This window comes from Vidua chalybeata, chromosome 18 (genome assembly GCF_026979565.1).
Source record: "Vidua chalybeata isolate OUT-0048 chromosome 18, bVidCha1 merged haplotype, whole genome shotgun sequence".
In the NCBI taxonomy this organism is placed as follows: Eukaryota; Metazoa; Chordata; class Aves; order Passeriformes; family Viduidae; genus Vidua; species Vidua chalybeata.
Window position 1 is genome coordinate 11738887 of NC_071547.1, and position 15465 is coordinate 11754351.

At 57.5% G+C, this 15465-nt stretch overlaps 1 protein-coding gene and 1 long non-coding RNA gene across 2 annotated transcripts; one reads left to right on the forward strand and one right to left on the reverse strand.

Moving 5' to 3' along the window:
- Positions 1-34: 34 nt before the first annotated feature.
- SLC25A1 (solute carrier family 25 member 1) lies at positions 35-13803 on the reverse strand. The gene is made up of 9 exons (XM_053959875.1): positions 13686-13803; positions 3800-3907; positions 3573-3672; positions 3208-3346; positions 2652-2736; positions 2388-2492; positions 1888-2003; positions 1497-1570; positions 35-1400 (listed from the first exon to the last, which is right to left on the reverse strand). The coding sequence occupies exons 1-9, from the start codon at positions 13774-13776 to the stop codon at positions 1286-1288; spliced, it is 933 nt and encodes a 310-aa protein (XP_053815850.1). The 5' UTR covers positions 13777-13803; the 3' UTR covers positions 35-1285.
- A 136-nt stretch (positions 13804-13939) lies between these two features.
- LOC128797330 (uncharacterized) lies at positions 13940-14779 on the forward strand. The gene is made up of 2 exons (XR_008434092.1): positions 13940-14395; positions 14634-14779. It is a non-coding gene; the product is annotated as an uncharacterized LOC128797330 (long non-coding RNA).
- The last annotated feature ends 686 nt before the right edge of the window (positions 14780-15465 follow it).

A 15465-nucleotide genomic window follows, 5' to 3' on the forward strand; every position in this document is an offset into this window, starting at 1 on the left:
TCACTGCCCATTCAGTACAGCCCGGACGCCAACGCAGCTGCTAAAGCCAGACTGATTTTATTCAAATTGCGAATGTAAAACAGAATAACAATAAAAAAAAAACTAATGCAACCCTCACTGGCTTCAGAGCCAAAAGCCGCAGGTAAACCGTGCCCAGGCTTTCCTCCTTCATCCTCCTGTGTTAAGGCTGAGCTCATCGCTGGCTACAAGAGGGAGGAGGGATGGGTTGAGCCCTGGCTCTTGCACCCCCAGCTCCCTCAGGGAGAAATTTGGCACAAATCCAGTGGGGCCAGCCTGGCACGGGCAGGGCAGGGCTCCAGCCCCACGGCCATGGGTGTTAGTGAGTCAGCGTGAAGCTCTAAAGCTCCAAAAGCTATGGGATCACCTACGGCACCACAGAAACGCGGCGGGAGGGCAGATGCGGGGAATGTGGCAGAAGAAAGGGGTTTGCACCCCTGGCCGAGGGGCCAAGCCTGCGGCCTGGGGCTGCACCTCCTCACCCCGGCTCGCACGCACGTCTCGGCTGTAAACGGCAGGTGAGGGGGCACCCGGCTCACCCCAACCCCAGCCCATAGTGAGCAGAACTAAAGGCCTGGCTGTATGTGCAATTTTGAGCAACTGCTGCTCAGCAGCTCGGGGCTGAGCAGGATCCCTGGGATGGGATGGGATGTTGCATGCCAGTGGTCTTGGTGCTGGCAGGGAGGGAGGAAGGAGCTTGGGGTCACACCAGGGGGTCACTGCTCTCCCATCCCAGGGGGTGCAGGGCTGCTGGGCCCCCTCCAAGAGCTGCTGTGACCCTGCCAGTGGTATCAGCTCCACTGATATCCAGTGGTATCAGCCCAGCTTGTGATGTACAGTTTGGCATTGCATCCACATGGCTCGAGGGGGCTCTCAGCAGCCCCAAAAGAGCTGCTCCCGAGGCAGTCAGGAGCTTCTGGCTGCTAGGAGCCCCAAGGCCACTGTCCAAGGGACATGTATATGCTGGTTAACCAGCATATACAGCTGATGTGGGGCTGGGGGAAAGTATCATCAGGAGACTGGGGTGGGCATGATGGGGATGCTGGGGGTTGGGATGGTGGGATGCAGCTCCCTCCCTGCTCCTTTCAGCACACAACTAGTAATTTAACCTGCTCCAGAGCCTGTTCCTAAAGATAAAGGTAGCCAGGTTTGGGGTGTGCAGGGCAGACCTGGCCCCAGCAGTGCTGCAGGTGGGGTGGGTTTGGTCTCTGCTCTCCAGCTGAAGCCCTGCGGGGCACAGGAGGCGGGGGCTGCCTGGCCCGGCCCCTCAGTCTGTTTTCCACACCTTGTTGAGGAATTTGACCACCTCATCGTAGATGATGAAGACAATGGCCACGTCAAGACACACACGGCCCAAGCGAGGCACTGTACCCTTGTAAAACCTGCCAGGAATAGAGAGGAGGGCTGTAGGGCTGGGTCTCCTCACAGCCCCTTCCCTGCCCATCCTCCCCACCAGCCGTCCCCACTGCAAAGCTTACGCCAGGGGCCCTTCGTGTTTCATGATCTGGTAGGCACAGTCCCAGGTGTTCTTGTACTTGTGCGCTTCCAGCCCCTGTGGGAAGTGAAAGGCAGGATCAGAGGCCAGAGCCAGGATTGCATCTGGGGGATTTCAGGGGGGAGGCATAGAGCTGGGGGTGTGCCATGAGGAATTGATCTCTCTCCACTGCTGCAGGACATCACACCCCACAGGGATGTCGCCACCTCTGTGCAAACCCTCCCCATGACTCAGGAGCAATCCCAGACATCTGCCAAAGCAAACCGCACAGGCATCATGTGCCTGCCCCAGGGACGGCAGCAGAGCTCCCAGGCAGTGGGTGCTGCCATCCTGCTGCAGGCAGAGCAGTCCCACACCGGCCCCTGGCACTGTACCTGCATCCTGGTCTTCACCACATCCAAGGGGGTGTTGCCGAAGACACTCGCAGCTCCAGCAAGGGCTCCAAACACCCCTGTTACGAAGGGGTTCATGACCTTGTTGGGATTGTCCCCTGGGAAGGAAGAGAGGGTCAGGGCAGAGTGGTGGTGGGATTCCCGCGTACATTCCCGAGGGAGCACACAAGGAAGGTCCCAGGTCTGGCTGCTTGTGGTCAGGAGGAAGTGCTGAGCTGAGCACTGTCCAGCAGCACCTGCCCCACAGAGCCCACGCTGCACTGCGGGGCTCAGGGTGGGTGTGAAACTGATGCTCCAGCACTAGGACCTGTCAGCCCCACAAGCTGGTGCCACCCCACCCTGGTATTCATTTTCCTCCATTCCAAGTGACTGAGCCATGAGAAATAGGGGGTTTGTGGATGGAAAAGCTATCGCAGCTCCAAAGGGTGCTTGGGGAGCCAGAGGCACAGCCAGTGTGGCCTGGGGGGCCAAGGGCACTATACCTTTGTACCAGTTCCTGAGGGAGGTCATGACGAAGAAGCGGATGGCCTGGTTTGATCCTTGCTTGAGGACGGTTGCAGTTAAGCCCTGGTAAGTCCCCTTCAGTCCTGCAAGAAAAGCATGTTGGAGGGGAAACCAGCCTCAAGTGGCAGAGGAAAATCTCCCCAGGCCACCTGTCCCAGCCTGTGTCCATCCACCACCTCCCACCCTGTCCCCATAGCATGGCAGTACTCAGGGAGTCAGGGTGCCACTCTCCTGGGACTCACCCTGTTCCCGAACGATCTCCCGGACGCCATGGAAGAAACCACGGTATTTGGGGTTGGGAGAGGTCTGGTCATGGATAAACTTCACCTACAAGGAGATGATGTGCTTGTCCTGGCTGAGGTAATGCAGATGTGATGGCCCCAAGGGCTGGCGGCCACCTCCTGCCTTGTTCCAGGGACGGTCCCAAGACCAGAGCCAACCCATGCAGCCAGGCAGCTCTGGGAGAGATCATGGGGGAAGCCTGTGCCCATGGCCAGCAGTGCATTTTGCAGAGGAAAACCTCGGAAACTGCTGCTGCAAGCAGCCATGTTGGCCTTACACTCACAAAATGGGTGACAAGATGGCTCCTGGGTGTGGGGCTCCTCTCTGGATTGGGGAAGGGGCCAGGGCCACCTGACTTGACGTCCACAGGGCTTTCCAGCATCAGATCCACCCCTAGAAAACTGTCTCGGGCAAATGCATGCAGCCCTCACTGGGCATCCCTGGGTTTTGCCCCTGCCCAACCCAGCCCAGCGAGGGGTGTCAAGGCAGGGGACAGTGGCAGCCACACCCACCCACCTTCACAGTCTCCATGGGGCAGACCACGGCCACAGCCTCAGCCACGCCAGCCCCCAGCCCGCAGATGAGGCCCCGCGTGCTGTCCAGCCGCCCCTGCTCGTCTCTCATCTGGTTGCTGAGGAACTCGAACATCCCGAACCTGCAAAGGAGCCAACACTGCCAAACCCTGGGCACCTGGACAGGGGTCTGCACCCCCCTGCTCTAGGTCCAGGAGCAGCTGCACACCCTGTGAGAGGACCCTCCCTGTCTGGGAGACCACATGGCTTTGGTAAAACACCAACAGAGACACCAATGGCAAAGCCATCCCCTTGTTTACTGTTGTTGGGGGTCCCCCCCCACTCACCCCTTGCCATGGGGGCACGTACCTGACGGCAGCCTTGGGGATGGAGCCGTACAACAGCGAGCTGAGCCCCCGGTACAGCCCCCGGATGCCATGGTCACGGACAGTCTGCTTCACACAGTCCCCTGCGGCAGAGACCAGCGGTGCCGCTGTCACCCGCCACGCCAAGGACCACCCACCACCGCCCTGCCAAATCCCCCCAGCACCAGCCAGGCTCTCCAGGAGCCCCAAACACAGAGAGGGGCTGCTCACCAATGCCCTTGTAGCGGGGAGGGTTTGCCTTCTCATCCAGCTGCAGCTGCGTCTTCACATACTCAGTGGGGAATGTGATGCAGATCTCGATCCCTCCAGCCAGGCCACCTGCATGGGAGAGGAAGGGACACTGAGGCAGGAGCAGCATTGTGCCCGTTCAGCACCACATGGCTGCTCCCAGCTCCATGATGGCTGAGCCTGAGACCTCTGGCAGCCAGGTCTGGGCTGGGACAAGATATCCCTGTCCTCACCAAAACCCTGAGGATTCCACACAGCAGCAGGGCCCTGTGCCAACCTGGTGCCTTGCATGGGCATCACTGCCCTGCCATGGCAAGAGCTGTCGAGGACACGGGGCAAAGGAGTGGGAAAACAGGGCAAAACACTGCACCCACGGCTGCCTGTTTGGTGTGTTGTCCTCAGGCACCTCTCCCTCTCTAGAGCCTCGCTCCTCCAGGTGAGCTGCCAGCACTGGGAAGTACAAACCCAGCGGTGCTGCCCACACCACTCCCCACACCAGCAGGAGCCCATCTGCAGACCTGGCTGTGCTGGCAGGAAGCACAATTATCATCAAGCCTGTCTGGCTGCCCTGAGCTCCCACAGTGGAGGCTGCTGGGCACTGATTACACCAACTGCAGCCTTTCCTGATGGCCCGGGCAGCAAGGGATGCTGGCTCTCAGCTCTGGGGCTCCCCTCAGCATGGGTGGAGCCCTTGCAACTGGACCCAGCTGTGCTGGGGGAGCTGGGCTCAGCCCATCCGACCACAATGGATCACACAGCATCAAAGGGTGGCCAGGTCCTGCTGAGCAGCAGCGGCACTGGGAGGAAGCACAGGGCTGAGCTCCCTCAGGTCTCACAGGGCCAACCCTGCTCGGCCAAGGACAAGGCACAGGGCCTGCCACTGGGGTCAACACCACCCTGAGCACCCCCGAGGATCTCCCTGCTCCTTGCCCAGGGAAGTTGAATCATACTCCAGCCCACAGGCTGGGCACAGCGTGTGGTCAGCTGGGCTGACCCAGTCTCCTATACAGCCTCCAGTGGTTCCTCCAGCCTGGCCATGTCCTTGGTGTGACTCAGCAGGTCTGTGGCCCCCACTGCCAGGATTGGAGCCCCACCACGGTCTAGGGGACACCCCAGCAGGGAACACACTGCCGCTGTAGTAGAGGCTGGGACTGGGTGCAGTGGTTGTTATCCTGCTCTGCAGTGAAGCACAGGCTGGTGCCACATTGCACAGTTCTGCTTATCAGCACCCCCCAAAGTACCCCCATGAAGGGATGCTGATAGGGGACACCATGGCCCATGGCTGATCCCTGTGACAACATCAGGCAGCACCAACTCCTTAGACCAGCAGACTTTCTCACAAAGTTGTATTTCTTCTGCATGGCCTCCACACATGCAAGAGATCTCTCTGGTGTTGCCAGCTTCCCCCCGTCAGTGCCACTGGCAACCAGCATCCTTGGGAGTACTGCTGCCTCCTTTCAGCCCAGTCCTCCTAGAGGGAAGGGAAAAGCATCCTTCCCTCATTTCTTCCAGCAGCTGAGCAGCAGCACCCATCTTAAAACAGCCTTATGCTGGCTTTTCCCCCCAGACACAAAAAGCATCAGGCTGCACCTCTTACCCAGGGGAGCCAAGAAGCCAGGCCAGCCTCAACACAACTGGGGCAATGCAAAGCTCAGCTTTGTGCTCAAAGAGTATCCCACTCCTCCCACAGGCACGGCAGGGATGGGGACACCGTGGCACTGAGTACCCAAGGCAGGACGCGCCAGCCCAGCTGGGCAGCATCCTGGCCCCGTGCGTGAGGCCAGCCCAGCTCTGCCACAGCAAACAAAGGCTCCTTGTTTCCCACTGTGTTCCCAGGGGGGCTGGAGCTGCCCAGCCCAGCCCAGCCCAGCCCAGGCAGGCACTTCTCAGGAGGCGGCGCTGGGTGACCCCTACTAGCCCTGACACCTCCGTGGCACCCGCTGCTCTGGGGGCATGGGAGGAAACACAGTGTCAGCTCATGGCACTGCAGCCAGCCAACAGCTCCCCTGGGGCATCACAGGAGGACAGCCACCAACACCAGAGTGCCCAGCACACCCCTCCTGCCCCTTCAACCCTCTCCCGCCCTTGGCGTGTCTGTCAGAGCGGCAGACACTGCCGGTCCCAAGGCAGGGGGGCTGGCTGAACACTCATTTCTCCTGCAAAGACAAACAGCTCCTGCAGGAGCAGCTGGCAGGCCCCAGAGAGCAGCTCAACGAGGAGCAATGTCCTCCAGCTGGGTGCAACAGTCCCCAAAAAGCTGAGCACCAGCTGGCACCTCTCCACATTGCCACACACCACCGTGCCACCAGCCTTGCGCCACCGCAGCCACACGAACACCCCGAGTGCTGCCAAGGCCACTTCCCTCCCTCCCACACTGCAGAATTGAAGTGCTGAATGTTTTAAGCACCATAAATATTTGTTCTCTCTCAGTTCCCCAGCACCAGCTCCTGCTCCAGCACACCCAGAAACCAGACAGCAGGGAAGCACCCAGGACAAGCAGCAGTCCAGGGGCAACCAGCACCTCAGGTCATGGCAGCCACACCAAATGCTACAGGGAGAGATGCTGCACCTCCTGCAACCTGCTCACAGCCACAGCCGTCACACTTGCACACAGGGGAGGCAGAGGCTCTGCCCAGCATCCCACAGGCAATGCCATCCACAGGAGCCCAGCAAAGGAACACCACATTGTTCCTGGGAACTGGCAGCCTCTGGGGCAATGAAGTTGCCCAAGCCAAGGATGAAGGAACAGGGCACTCATGCTGCCAGGTCGCCTCCCTGTTCCCCAGTGTTGCTCTGGCCTAAAATCCCATGGGAAGGTGCACAGAGAGCAGGGACTCTGGACACACTCCATGACTTATGGTAATTTTAATCCATTTTCTTTTGCCCACAGAGAGACAGGGTGGTACAGGCCACCTACCCTGCAGCCCTCTGGATGCGAGACCCATCAGAGGTCCCGCCCTGCTGTCATCTCCTCTCCCCACACAGTTTTACCCCAGCAGAAACCTCATTCTATGCAAATAAATCACTCCACTGCCCACGAGCAGCAGCTTTGTCCAATCCCCTTCCTCTCCAGGGCTGCAGGGACTTTACAACCTGTTTACCCAGACTTTAAACAGCAGCTCCAGCTCTTGCAACATCGTGGAGTCAGCAGGAACAGCAGCACTCAGGAGGTGAAAGAGCACGCGGGGCAGCTGAGACTCAGGGCCAAGGTTCTGGCTGTTCGCTGGATGCAGCGGAGCCAGAGGAGAGGGAACGTCCTTCAGGGAAGGACGCTCTGCCCGGCCCCAGGGAAGGTGCCCCTGGCAGGGGGATCCCACTCCCAGCACCAGGAATGGCTCCCTGCCTGCAGCGAGCCTGCAAGTGCTTCAGCTGCCAGCTATCCTGACATTGCAGACTCAGCGGGAAGGGAGAGAAGGGAAAAATACCCTGGCATAGTTTTTCCAGAAAAAGTTTAGCTTTCCCCAGCAGAGAGGCCCGAGGAGGCTGTCCTTTGAGGACACGCCTGCAGCCCATGGGCACAGCTGGGGAGAGCTAGCAGGAGAGAGAAGAGGGTTTTTTGGGGACAGTGGGAGGGTGCTGCCCCTGCAATGCTCACACAACACGTGATGGAATCAGCACACACAGGTTCAGCTCCACACACGATCCATGAGCAGTTTCTGGGACACCACTGCCCACCTCGACCCAGGGACCCCAGCTCCAGACCCATGGCAGCGCCGAAGGCATGAGGATGCAGCTGCAATGGGGAAGACAAGCAGAGCCCCAGGACTGACACAAACCAAGGCTGCACAGCCAGGACTGGCACTGCCACCCTGTGCAAACTCCTACCCAGAGGCAAGTGCCCCAATGAACACCCACTGCCCTATCTGGGAGCCACAGAGGGGCAGGGGGTGGCACTGGCCCCTCTGCCACTCCTGCAAGTGGCTGTGCCTGCAAAAGCATCCTGCTCATGCAGAGTGATGGAGCAGCAGGTCTCTGTGCAGCTCTGATGAGAAGTGAGCACCTGGGGAGCAATTTCAGTCTCTCCATTTTAAGAGTAATTTCACATGCTGACATACCAGCACCTGACTCTTTTCCATAAAAAACACCTTTTAACTTCAGATTCGTTAGGATCCTTTCAGGCCAGAGGAAATTATTCCTAAGGGTTTGGAAGCAAAGCAGCAGAGCTCTCCCAGGCCCATGCCTGGAGCTTCTCCATTCTGTCAGCCGGGTGGCTGAGGATGGTGGGAAGGCACAAACAGGCTCTCAATGCAGGCTGAGCCCTGAGTTCTCCATTTTGGGGGCTCCCAGCCCATGTGCAGAAGGTGCAGCAGGATGGGGTGAGCTGAGCAGCTGACACGGGTGACACAGACCACACACTACAGGCACAGGGTGCAATCCTGCCCAACTCCTGGGTGCTGTGCTTACTGTATGCACCACTCTCACAAGGGGACTTGGTGCTCTTTTAATTAGCCAACACACCTTTTGGAGCTGGGGAAATAAGGAAGAAAAAACCCCAAGAACCAAAGATCATCAGGCTGCTACAAACCAGGAAGGCAGAAATAGCCACCACCAGCTTGTGACAGGTCTGCAGCCCAGACTGCTGCCTGCTCCCCTCACCGAGGGACCAACCCCCCCGGCAGCCATTCAGGCTGCTCTTCACCCATCCATTGCCGCGGAGCAATCCTGCCCTGCCTGCCCGCAGCAGTGAAACGGGTTTAACAGCTCCACCCTCCCGGCACTTCCCACCACGGGCCATCTTGTGAAACTGGGGGCTCAGGAGCAGGCAGGAGCCTCATTGGGGCTGCAGCTCTCCAGGACAGCTGGTTCTCGGCAGAGCTCCAGCACTGCTGTCCACACCCAGGCACCTCCTCTGGCCACGGACAGTCCTTTACCACCCATCCGCAGCCACATCCTTGTGGAAAACCACCGCGGGGCAGCTCTGCCACCAAAAGTCTGACTCAGTGCTGAGATGGGGAAGGCTGCTTCCCCAAACCAGACTGACAGAAGTTTACCTGTGTTTTGGTTAGAAGGGAAAAACATATCCTGCACAGGTCAGCAGGCTCAGAGGGTGTCTGTCCCCATGCTGAGGGTTAGGAAGGTCTCCCATCTGACAAGGCAAGGCCAGTGGGGAGCACAGGGGCTCAGCATGCCCAGCAGTAAGCAGACATTCACAGCTGTTTTGGTCATGGGAGTGTGCTACAGGCAAGCTGGTGACAGTCTGAACCCCCAATGAAACAGAACGGCAAACATGAGAGGTGCCCCTCTGTACCCTGTGCCACTGTGGGTAAACAGCCCCGTGCAAACAGTGCTGCAGATAACGCCACGGATGGGATGAAACCATTTGTCCTGAATCTTACTGGAACTGTCCTGTTTGAACAGGCTGTCCTTTCACAACTCACTCATTCATCACCTCTTTGCATTTACTTCTCAATATGACAATTAATCATTATTACATTTTAAACTTCTCAGCTGTGAGTATGATAGCAGAAACCATTTCCCCGTGTCACAGTCACAGTATCCTCTGCCTTTGGTGCTGATGCCACCTTTGGGGACTGTCAGGTTCTCTGTCCTGCTCCCCATTGCCCTGCACACCTCAAGGCCCCAGGTTTGTCACCATGAGCTGCCTCCTGGCTATTCCACCATTTAACTTCAGACACCAACTTTTCAAGCGTCAAAAACTCTCTTAAGACATGCAACAGGGAGCCGATGTCGGAGCTCAGGGCTTTTGGATGACTCCTCCAGCACAGCCTGGTAGCTGGATGAAGGAGCCACTGCCAGGACTGAGACTTCCCTGGGGACAGGCTCTGATCTCCCTGTCCCCAGCAAAGGAGAGTGACTGGTGTACCAAGCACTGGAGCACAGAGAGGGAGAAGAGATGGCCAAAAAAAAAACAATTCCTGCTGTCAAGAGATGACCTGAGACCTCAGGGCACAAGCAGGAGCAGGGAGGCTGCATTTGCATGCACCACACAGCACCATCAGAGCTGAGAGATGCTGCAACATCCCCAGGCTGTCAGCTCATGGTGCTCATCGTCTTGGGAAGACCGACGACTCCTTCCGATCATTTACATCAACCCAGAGAAAATGGTTGCCTGCAGAATGTCAAGCAGAACATCAAGCACGTGAAAATCTCAGAAATTCACATTTCAGAGCCCAGGGTTAACCCCAGCTCATATAGAATCCATTCAGACTGAAGGGACACCCCAGTGTGGTTTCCTGGCCCTGGGGCTGACATCCTCCTCCCCCCAGGAGCATTGGGGCTCTTATAGGTTTCCACTGCAGCCCATGAGGGTTCCCAGGCAGCCAGGGACTCACTCAAGGCTAGCATGGTCCTTGTGCCCCATTCCCCAAACAGCTGACAGCCACAGGAGGCAACTGCAGAAGAAGCCACAGCCAGGAGTGATGTACTGAGGGCCAGTAGACCTGACAGGACTGGCTCCCTCCACACTCTTCAATCTTTACCCCTGGCTGCACTTGGCTTCCACCTGGCTCAGCAAGAGAGGGAGAAACATCCCTTATTCTGCTGTGAGCACCAGGCATCTATCTCAAAACCAGGGAGTGTGCTGGACCACAGCCATTCACAGCAGCACAACCTCCCTCACACCCTCTCCTGAGAGCAATGGCCCTGGAAATCCAGATGGACTTGGGACTTTTGGGAAAGGAGACCTGCTCTGCAAAAGGCAAGTCTGAGCTATCACACCCAGTCCCTGACTCCTCTCCTCTGCAGGTACAGCATTTCCTAAGAAAGATAATATCAAGGATTAACAAAGAAGAGGAAGCTCCAATTACTGCTTTGATCGGGAGCCTGGGCTCCCTTGCTGAACTTTGCTTTATGCCCTACCCTCTCCCTGCAGTCCCCCTCCCTTGCCCATGGTCCCCCTAGGACCCTGGTGCACAACACCAGGGTAGCAGCCACAACCCCTGTGAGCTCTTTCCAAATCCAGCACCGTGCAGGACAACATCCAGGCATCCTGCCTCCCTGGCCAGGCAGGATTAGGTGTAGGTAGAAACAGCAACTGTACAACAGCCCCCGGGGTGAGAAGAGATACCATGCAGAGAGCAAGGCAGCTGGGAGCTTCTCTGTGGGAGGGAGCAGACCCTAGGCTTCAAAGCTGGCTAAAAACAGAATAAGGCTGCACTTAACTCTGGCGAGGGCAGGCAGAGCCTTTCATCTAATGAGCACTGATAACCACGAGCAAAGTTCTCAGGAGGAGGGCAGGGGTGCAAGGCTTTGCCTGCAAATGGCAAAGACCATTTGTGCTGGGCTGGAAATAGCCCAGACTGCAGGCGGACTTGAGCTGACCCAACAGCACCAAAAGGAGCTGCCAACATGGCATCCAAAAACCAGGTGAAAGAGCACTCTCAGGATTCCCAGAGGTGACTGATGACTCTGCCACCAGCTCTGCCACCAGTACTCCTGTCTCACCACCTAACTGCCTTTATTTCAAGCTCCGCACTGCAGTGTGGCCCTGTGCTGGGAGCACAGTAGACCAGCAGCACCCAGCCCTTCAGGATGCTGGTGGGAGGGACAGGAGTCTGGTGGGCTGTTTGGAAACCACAGCATAAAACAGGAAAGCTGGCTGTGGGAGTCCGAAGACAAGGCTGGGCTCCTGGCCCACCTGCTAACAGGTTGTTATCCAGCATAAGAGGCTGAGCTGCCTTCATGTGCTCAGGCCATGCGTGGCCACAGCAGCACCAGCAGCGTTGTCACTGCAAGGTGAAGTGCTGCCTTGGCACACAACAGCTGCTTGGACAAAGGAGGGCCCATTAGCAAATTAATTTTTAACCTTGCATTTTGTCTGTTGCAACAATTGAAGGAGAAGAGCTCCTGGCAGACAGAGCTTTACTTGTGTCTCTTCAGAAAAGATCCAAGCCCAGCCTGCTGAGGTCTGGGCAGCTGAGGGAGCTGCACCTCCCTGGCAGAGGATCCCAATTACACACAGGGTCTGGGAGCAGATATGCACCCAGGGAGGGATGATGGCTTATTTAACTGCATCAGCACAGGCTGATGAAGCACAGCAGGAATGTTCCATCTTAACACCTCCAGCTCACCAGAACGTGGAGCACACATCCCTGTTGTGCAGACAGATGTCAGATGAGAAACTCTGAGAGCATCAGCAAACCCCTTAAAGTCAGCAAAGACAGCCACAAACAGCACTGCATCCCCCAGCGAGGGGCTGGAGGGCTGAGCAGACCAGGGCACAGGGAGTTAACAGCAGCTTTGTCCCATTTCTGTGGTTCTCTAATACAATTAGATGCCACAGAGGCTTGGCTGGACTTCTGCCCATTAACCAATTACTCTGATTACAGCCTGTGAGGAGAAGACCAGCATCTCAATGGGGTCCTTCTTCTATCTCTGCAAGTCTGCTGCAACCTCTCTCGCAGGAGGCTGATTCTGGTAAGCTGATGATCCTACTTACAGATCTACACAAGATATGTGAAAGTATCCTGGTACCTTGGTCCAGGCAGTGACAACCTGATGCTTTCATTGCACATGGACAACAAGTTGGGAAAGACTGGGAAGGGTGGACAAGAAGGAAACATCCTGTCATTTCCATCCTAAAATTGGATTAAATCCTATTTAAAAGACCTTTAAGTCAAGAGGCCTGAAAAAACCAACCCATTTTGAGGTGGGGCAGCAGGGAGGGGCACAGAGCTCTGGAGGAGCCTGGTCTCACTGAAGGGTTCACTTGAGTTAGAAGGCACCCTCTCGTTGGAGGCTGCCTCCCTCCTCCTGGTGCCCCAGCCCTTTGGCCAGGCAACCGAGCGATGGCAAAGTCCCTTCCCGGAGACGTGACCCTGGGAGGCTTCGGCACCCTTTGCACGCTCCAGCGGCCGCATCCACCTCCGACAGTTCTCCCGGCGCTGCGAGGGAGGCCGCCCGCCGGGGCGGGGGCAGAGCCGGAGCGGCCGCGGCTCCGCTCCCCGTGCGGGCACAGCCCCGCTGCTCCCCGGTCCCGCTGCTGGAGGCTGGAGCTCTGCCCTTGGAGGGGAGCAGGGAGTTGGACAGACAAACAAAGGCACAATCGTAGGAGGGGGACTTGGCTAGAAAACACAAAAGCTCTAAACATGCCAATCATGTCGAGGCTGCGATGGCTCATTTCAAAACAAAGACGCTAATCTCCACTCTGGGAATTGTCCTTCGACTGGCAGGAGAAACCAGGGAGCTAATGAACAGCTACAAAGGAGTTTAACAAGCCTGCGACTGTCTTGGACTCCATTCAGCTCAGAGCTCGAAAGAGCCACAAGCAGGAGGCAGAGCATTAACTCTGCAGTTACCGCTGCACTCGGTGCAGTTACTGTTTTGATCCCATGGAAGTGGTCAGAACTGGACGGGAAAACACGCCCTGATCCAAGAGACTGATGCTCAGGCACAAAGGAGGGACCAAGCAGCCTTTAGAGGAGCTGTATCAGCGCAGCCTGTGGGACTCAGCTGGGGCAGGGACAACCGACTGCTGCTGCTTCAGCCCTGACCCTTAACACCCTCTGGGGTGGCATGCGGGGCCCTTGCTGCCACCAGCCTCTCCCATCAGTTCCGCTCCCTCCTGCTGAACACCGCTGAACCCCCGAGTGCCGCTCGCCCCGCGTCATGTCCGAGCCCACCAGCACCTTCCCGGCTGGACCACCGGGTGCAGAAACAGCCGGGCAAAGACGCTGGGGTCTCCGCGGATAGCAGGAGCCCCGCAGCCAGCTCCAGGCTCGGGATGCCCCGGTCCAGCGGGGTCGCCTTCCGCGGGCAGCGGGAGAGGGGCGGCAGTCCTGGGATGGAGCAGCACCTGCGAGAGCGCCACCGTCCCGGGGCGGGCCCGACAGCCCCCGCCCAGCCGGATGCCCACGCTGGCAGCGGCGGGGCGAGCCCCGTCCCCAGGAGAGCCCCGGGAGCCCCTTACCTGCCAGGATGGCCTTGCCGGGGTGCGTGAGCTTGGCCTTGCCGGCGGGGGCGGCGGCGGCCAGGCTGCGGGGCGCGGCGGGGGCGGGCATGGCCGCGCTGCTCCGCGGCTCCGGCTGCCCGGCGGCGGCGGCCGAGCCCTATTTCAGAGCCGCGCCCGCGAGGGGCGGCCCCGACGGCGTCACATCCTCGCGGGGCGGGGCGGGGGCGGCCCGTGGGGACGCGGGGAGCGGCTCTGCGGGGAGCGGGGTAGCGGCGGCAGAGCAGCACCGTGACCCAGCCCCGCCGTCGATGCTGCGGGAATGGGGGTTGCTAAGCCCGCTCCCAGGAATCCACAGGAAAAGCCTCTGTGTGGGTACGGAGAGATGCCGGCTTGGCCGGAGGGACGTGGGCAGCAGTGGCCTCCTCTCCTGAGCAGCATCAGCACCTCCGAGCACGCTTAGGCCAGGACTAGCTCTGAACCACCCCCAAAGCCCTCGGTCAGCGAGGATACACAACAGCGCGCTCCTGCGCCGTGACGACGGTCCGAGGGGAGGGTTTGCTCATCTCAGGCCCTTGGCTTGAATCCTTTCCGTTTCAGTGAGGAACGGAGACCAGGAACGCCCGGGGTAGGAAGCGCATATGAACGCCCAACCCAGGCGGAAGAGAAACAAACACATTCTCAAATTAGAAGGCTGCTGTGAGTGCAATGACACTCTGGGCTTAGCCGAGGTTCGTTAGTGCTTTTGGGGTTTTTTTTGGTATTTTTTTGTTGGTTTGTGTTGGGGTTTTTTTGGGGGGGTGGGTGTATTATCTATTGCTTCTCAATGACTGGGCTGTGCAAATTGCACTCAGATTTTTTTTTTCTTTATCTGCAGGCAGAGGAAGACTGCCCTGCTCTAGTTTATGTCCAAAAGCTGTATTTACAGGATGCAAGGAAAGAAACCAACACTTTTTAATTTCCATCCAGGATTTCGCAGAAACCAGGGAACACGAGCTGTACTCCAGAACTGTGCTTTCCCTTACACCTGGAGCAGCCACATTACTCAAGAGCAAACATTTTGTGCAAGAAGTCACCTCCAGCTATGCATAAAACATGCTCCTGTCCAGACTCGCTCTCTGTGTGCTTTGTGACATGGTTTTTGCTTAACGAGACTCAGCAATCCGGCAGCTGCCAGCCCCATCCAAAAGCTCACTCTGCAGCTATACAGCCCTGGCTTCGTGGCTGAGCTGCTGGCAGAAAAAGCCTTTGGGAAACTGAAGCATCTTTATTCTGCCAGGGTTAAAAGCAAACATACTTGCATTGCAAAACTCACCCTCAGGTGAGATCAGAACTGTATGTGGTTTCACAACAGAGTTAAAATAGGCATAGAGTGGTCTCATGCCAAGTCTAAGCCCCCCCCCCCCCCCTTTAACACAGGGCAGTAAAGGAGGGGGAGGAATTAACATGTGAGGGGAAGGAAGAAACAGTCATAGTCCTGGTCACAATTCCAGAGCAGCTACTCATATTCAGGTTAGCATTATTAAAATGCTAAAGAGAAGATAAATTCTTTCAAACACGGCCAACAAACAAATGCATTTGGATTTCTGATTAACCTCTGCAACTCCTCATACCTTTCCATCAAATCGTCACGGCTTTCACATCTGCCTGCAGACACATACAGCCTGTGCTGTGAGGTCATGATTACCTTCATAACAAACACTGGCTCTTATAGATTCCCCAATCACCAAGGCCTGTGCACAACCTCATCCTGTCCAAGAAAATACCACACCACATGCTTAATTCACATCAGACTCAATGG

What these genes read in the sequence shown, in the direction of transcription:
- SLC25A1 (XM_053959875.1), bottom strand. Translation starts at nt 13,776, where the DNA reads ATGCCCGCCCCCGCCGCGCCCCGCAGCCTGGCCGCCGCCGCCCCCGCC. An exon ending in CGGCAAGGCCATCCTGGCAG is followed by an intron (nt 3,908 to 13,685) that starts GTAAGGGGCTCC and finishes TCTCCCATGCAG; the next exon opens with GTGGCCTGGCTGGAGGGATC. An exon ending in TCCCCGCTACAAGGGCATTG is followed by an intron (nt 3,673 to 3,799) that starts GTGAGCAGCCCC and finishes TCTCTGCCGCAG; the next exon opens with GGGACTGTGTGAAGCAGACT.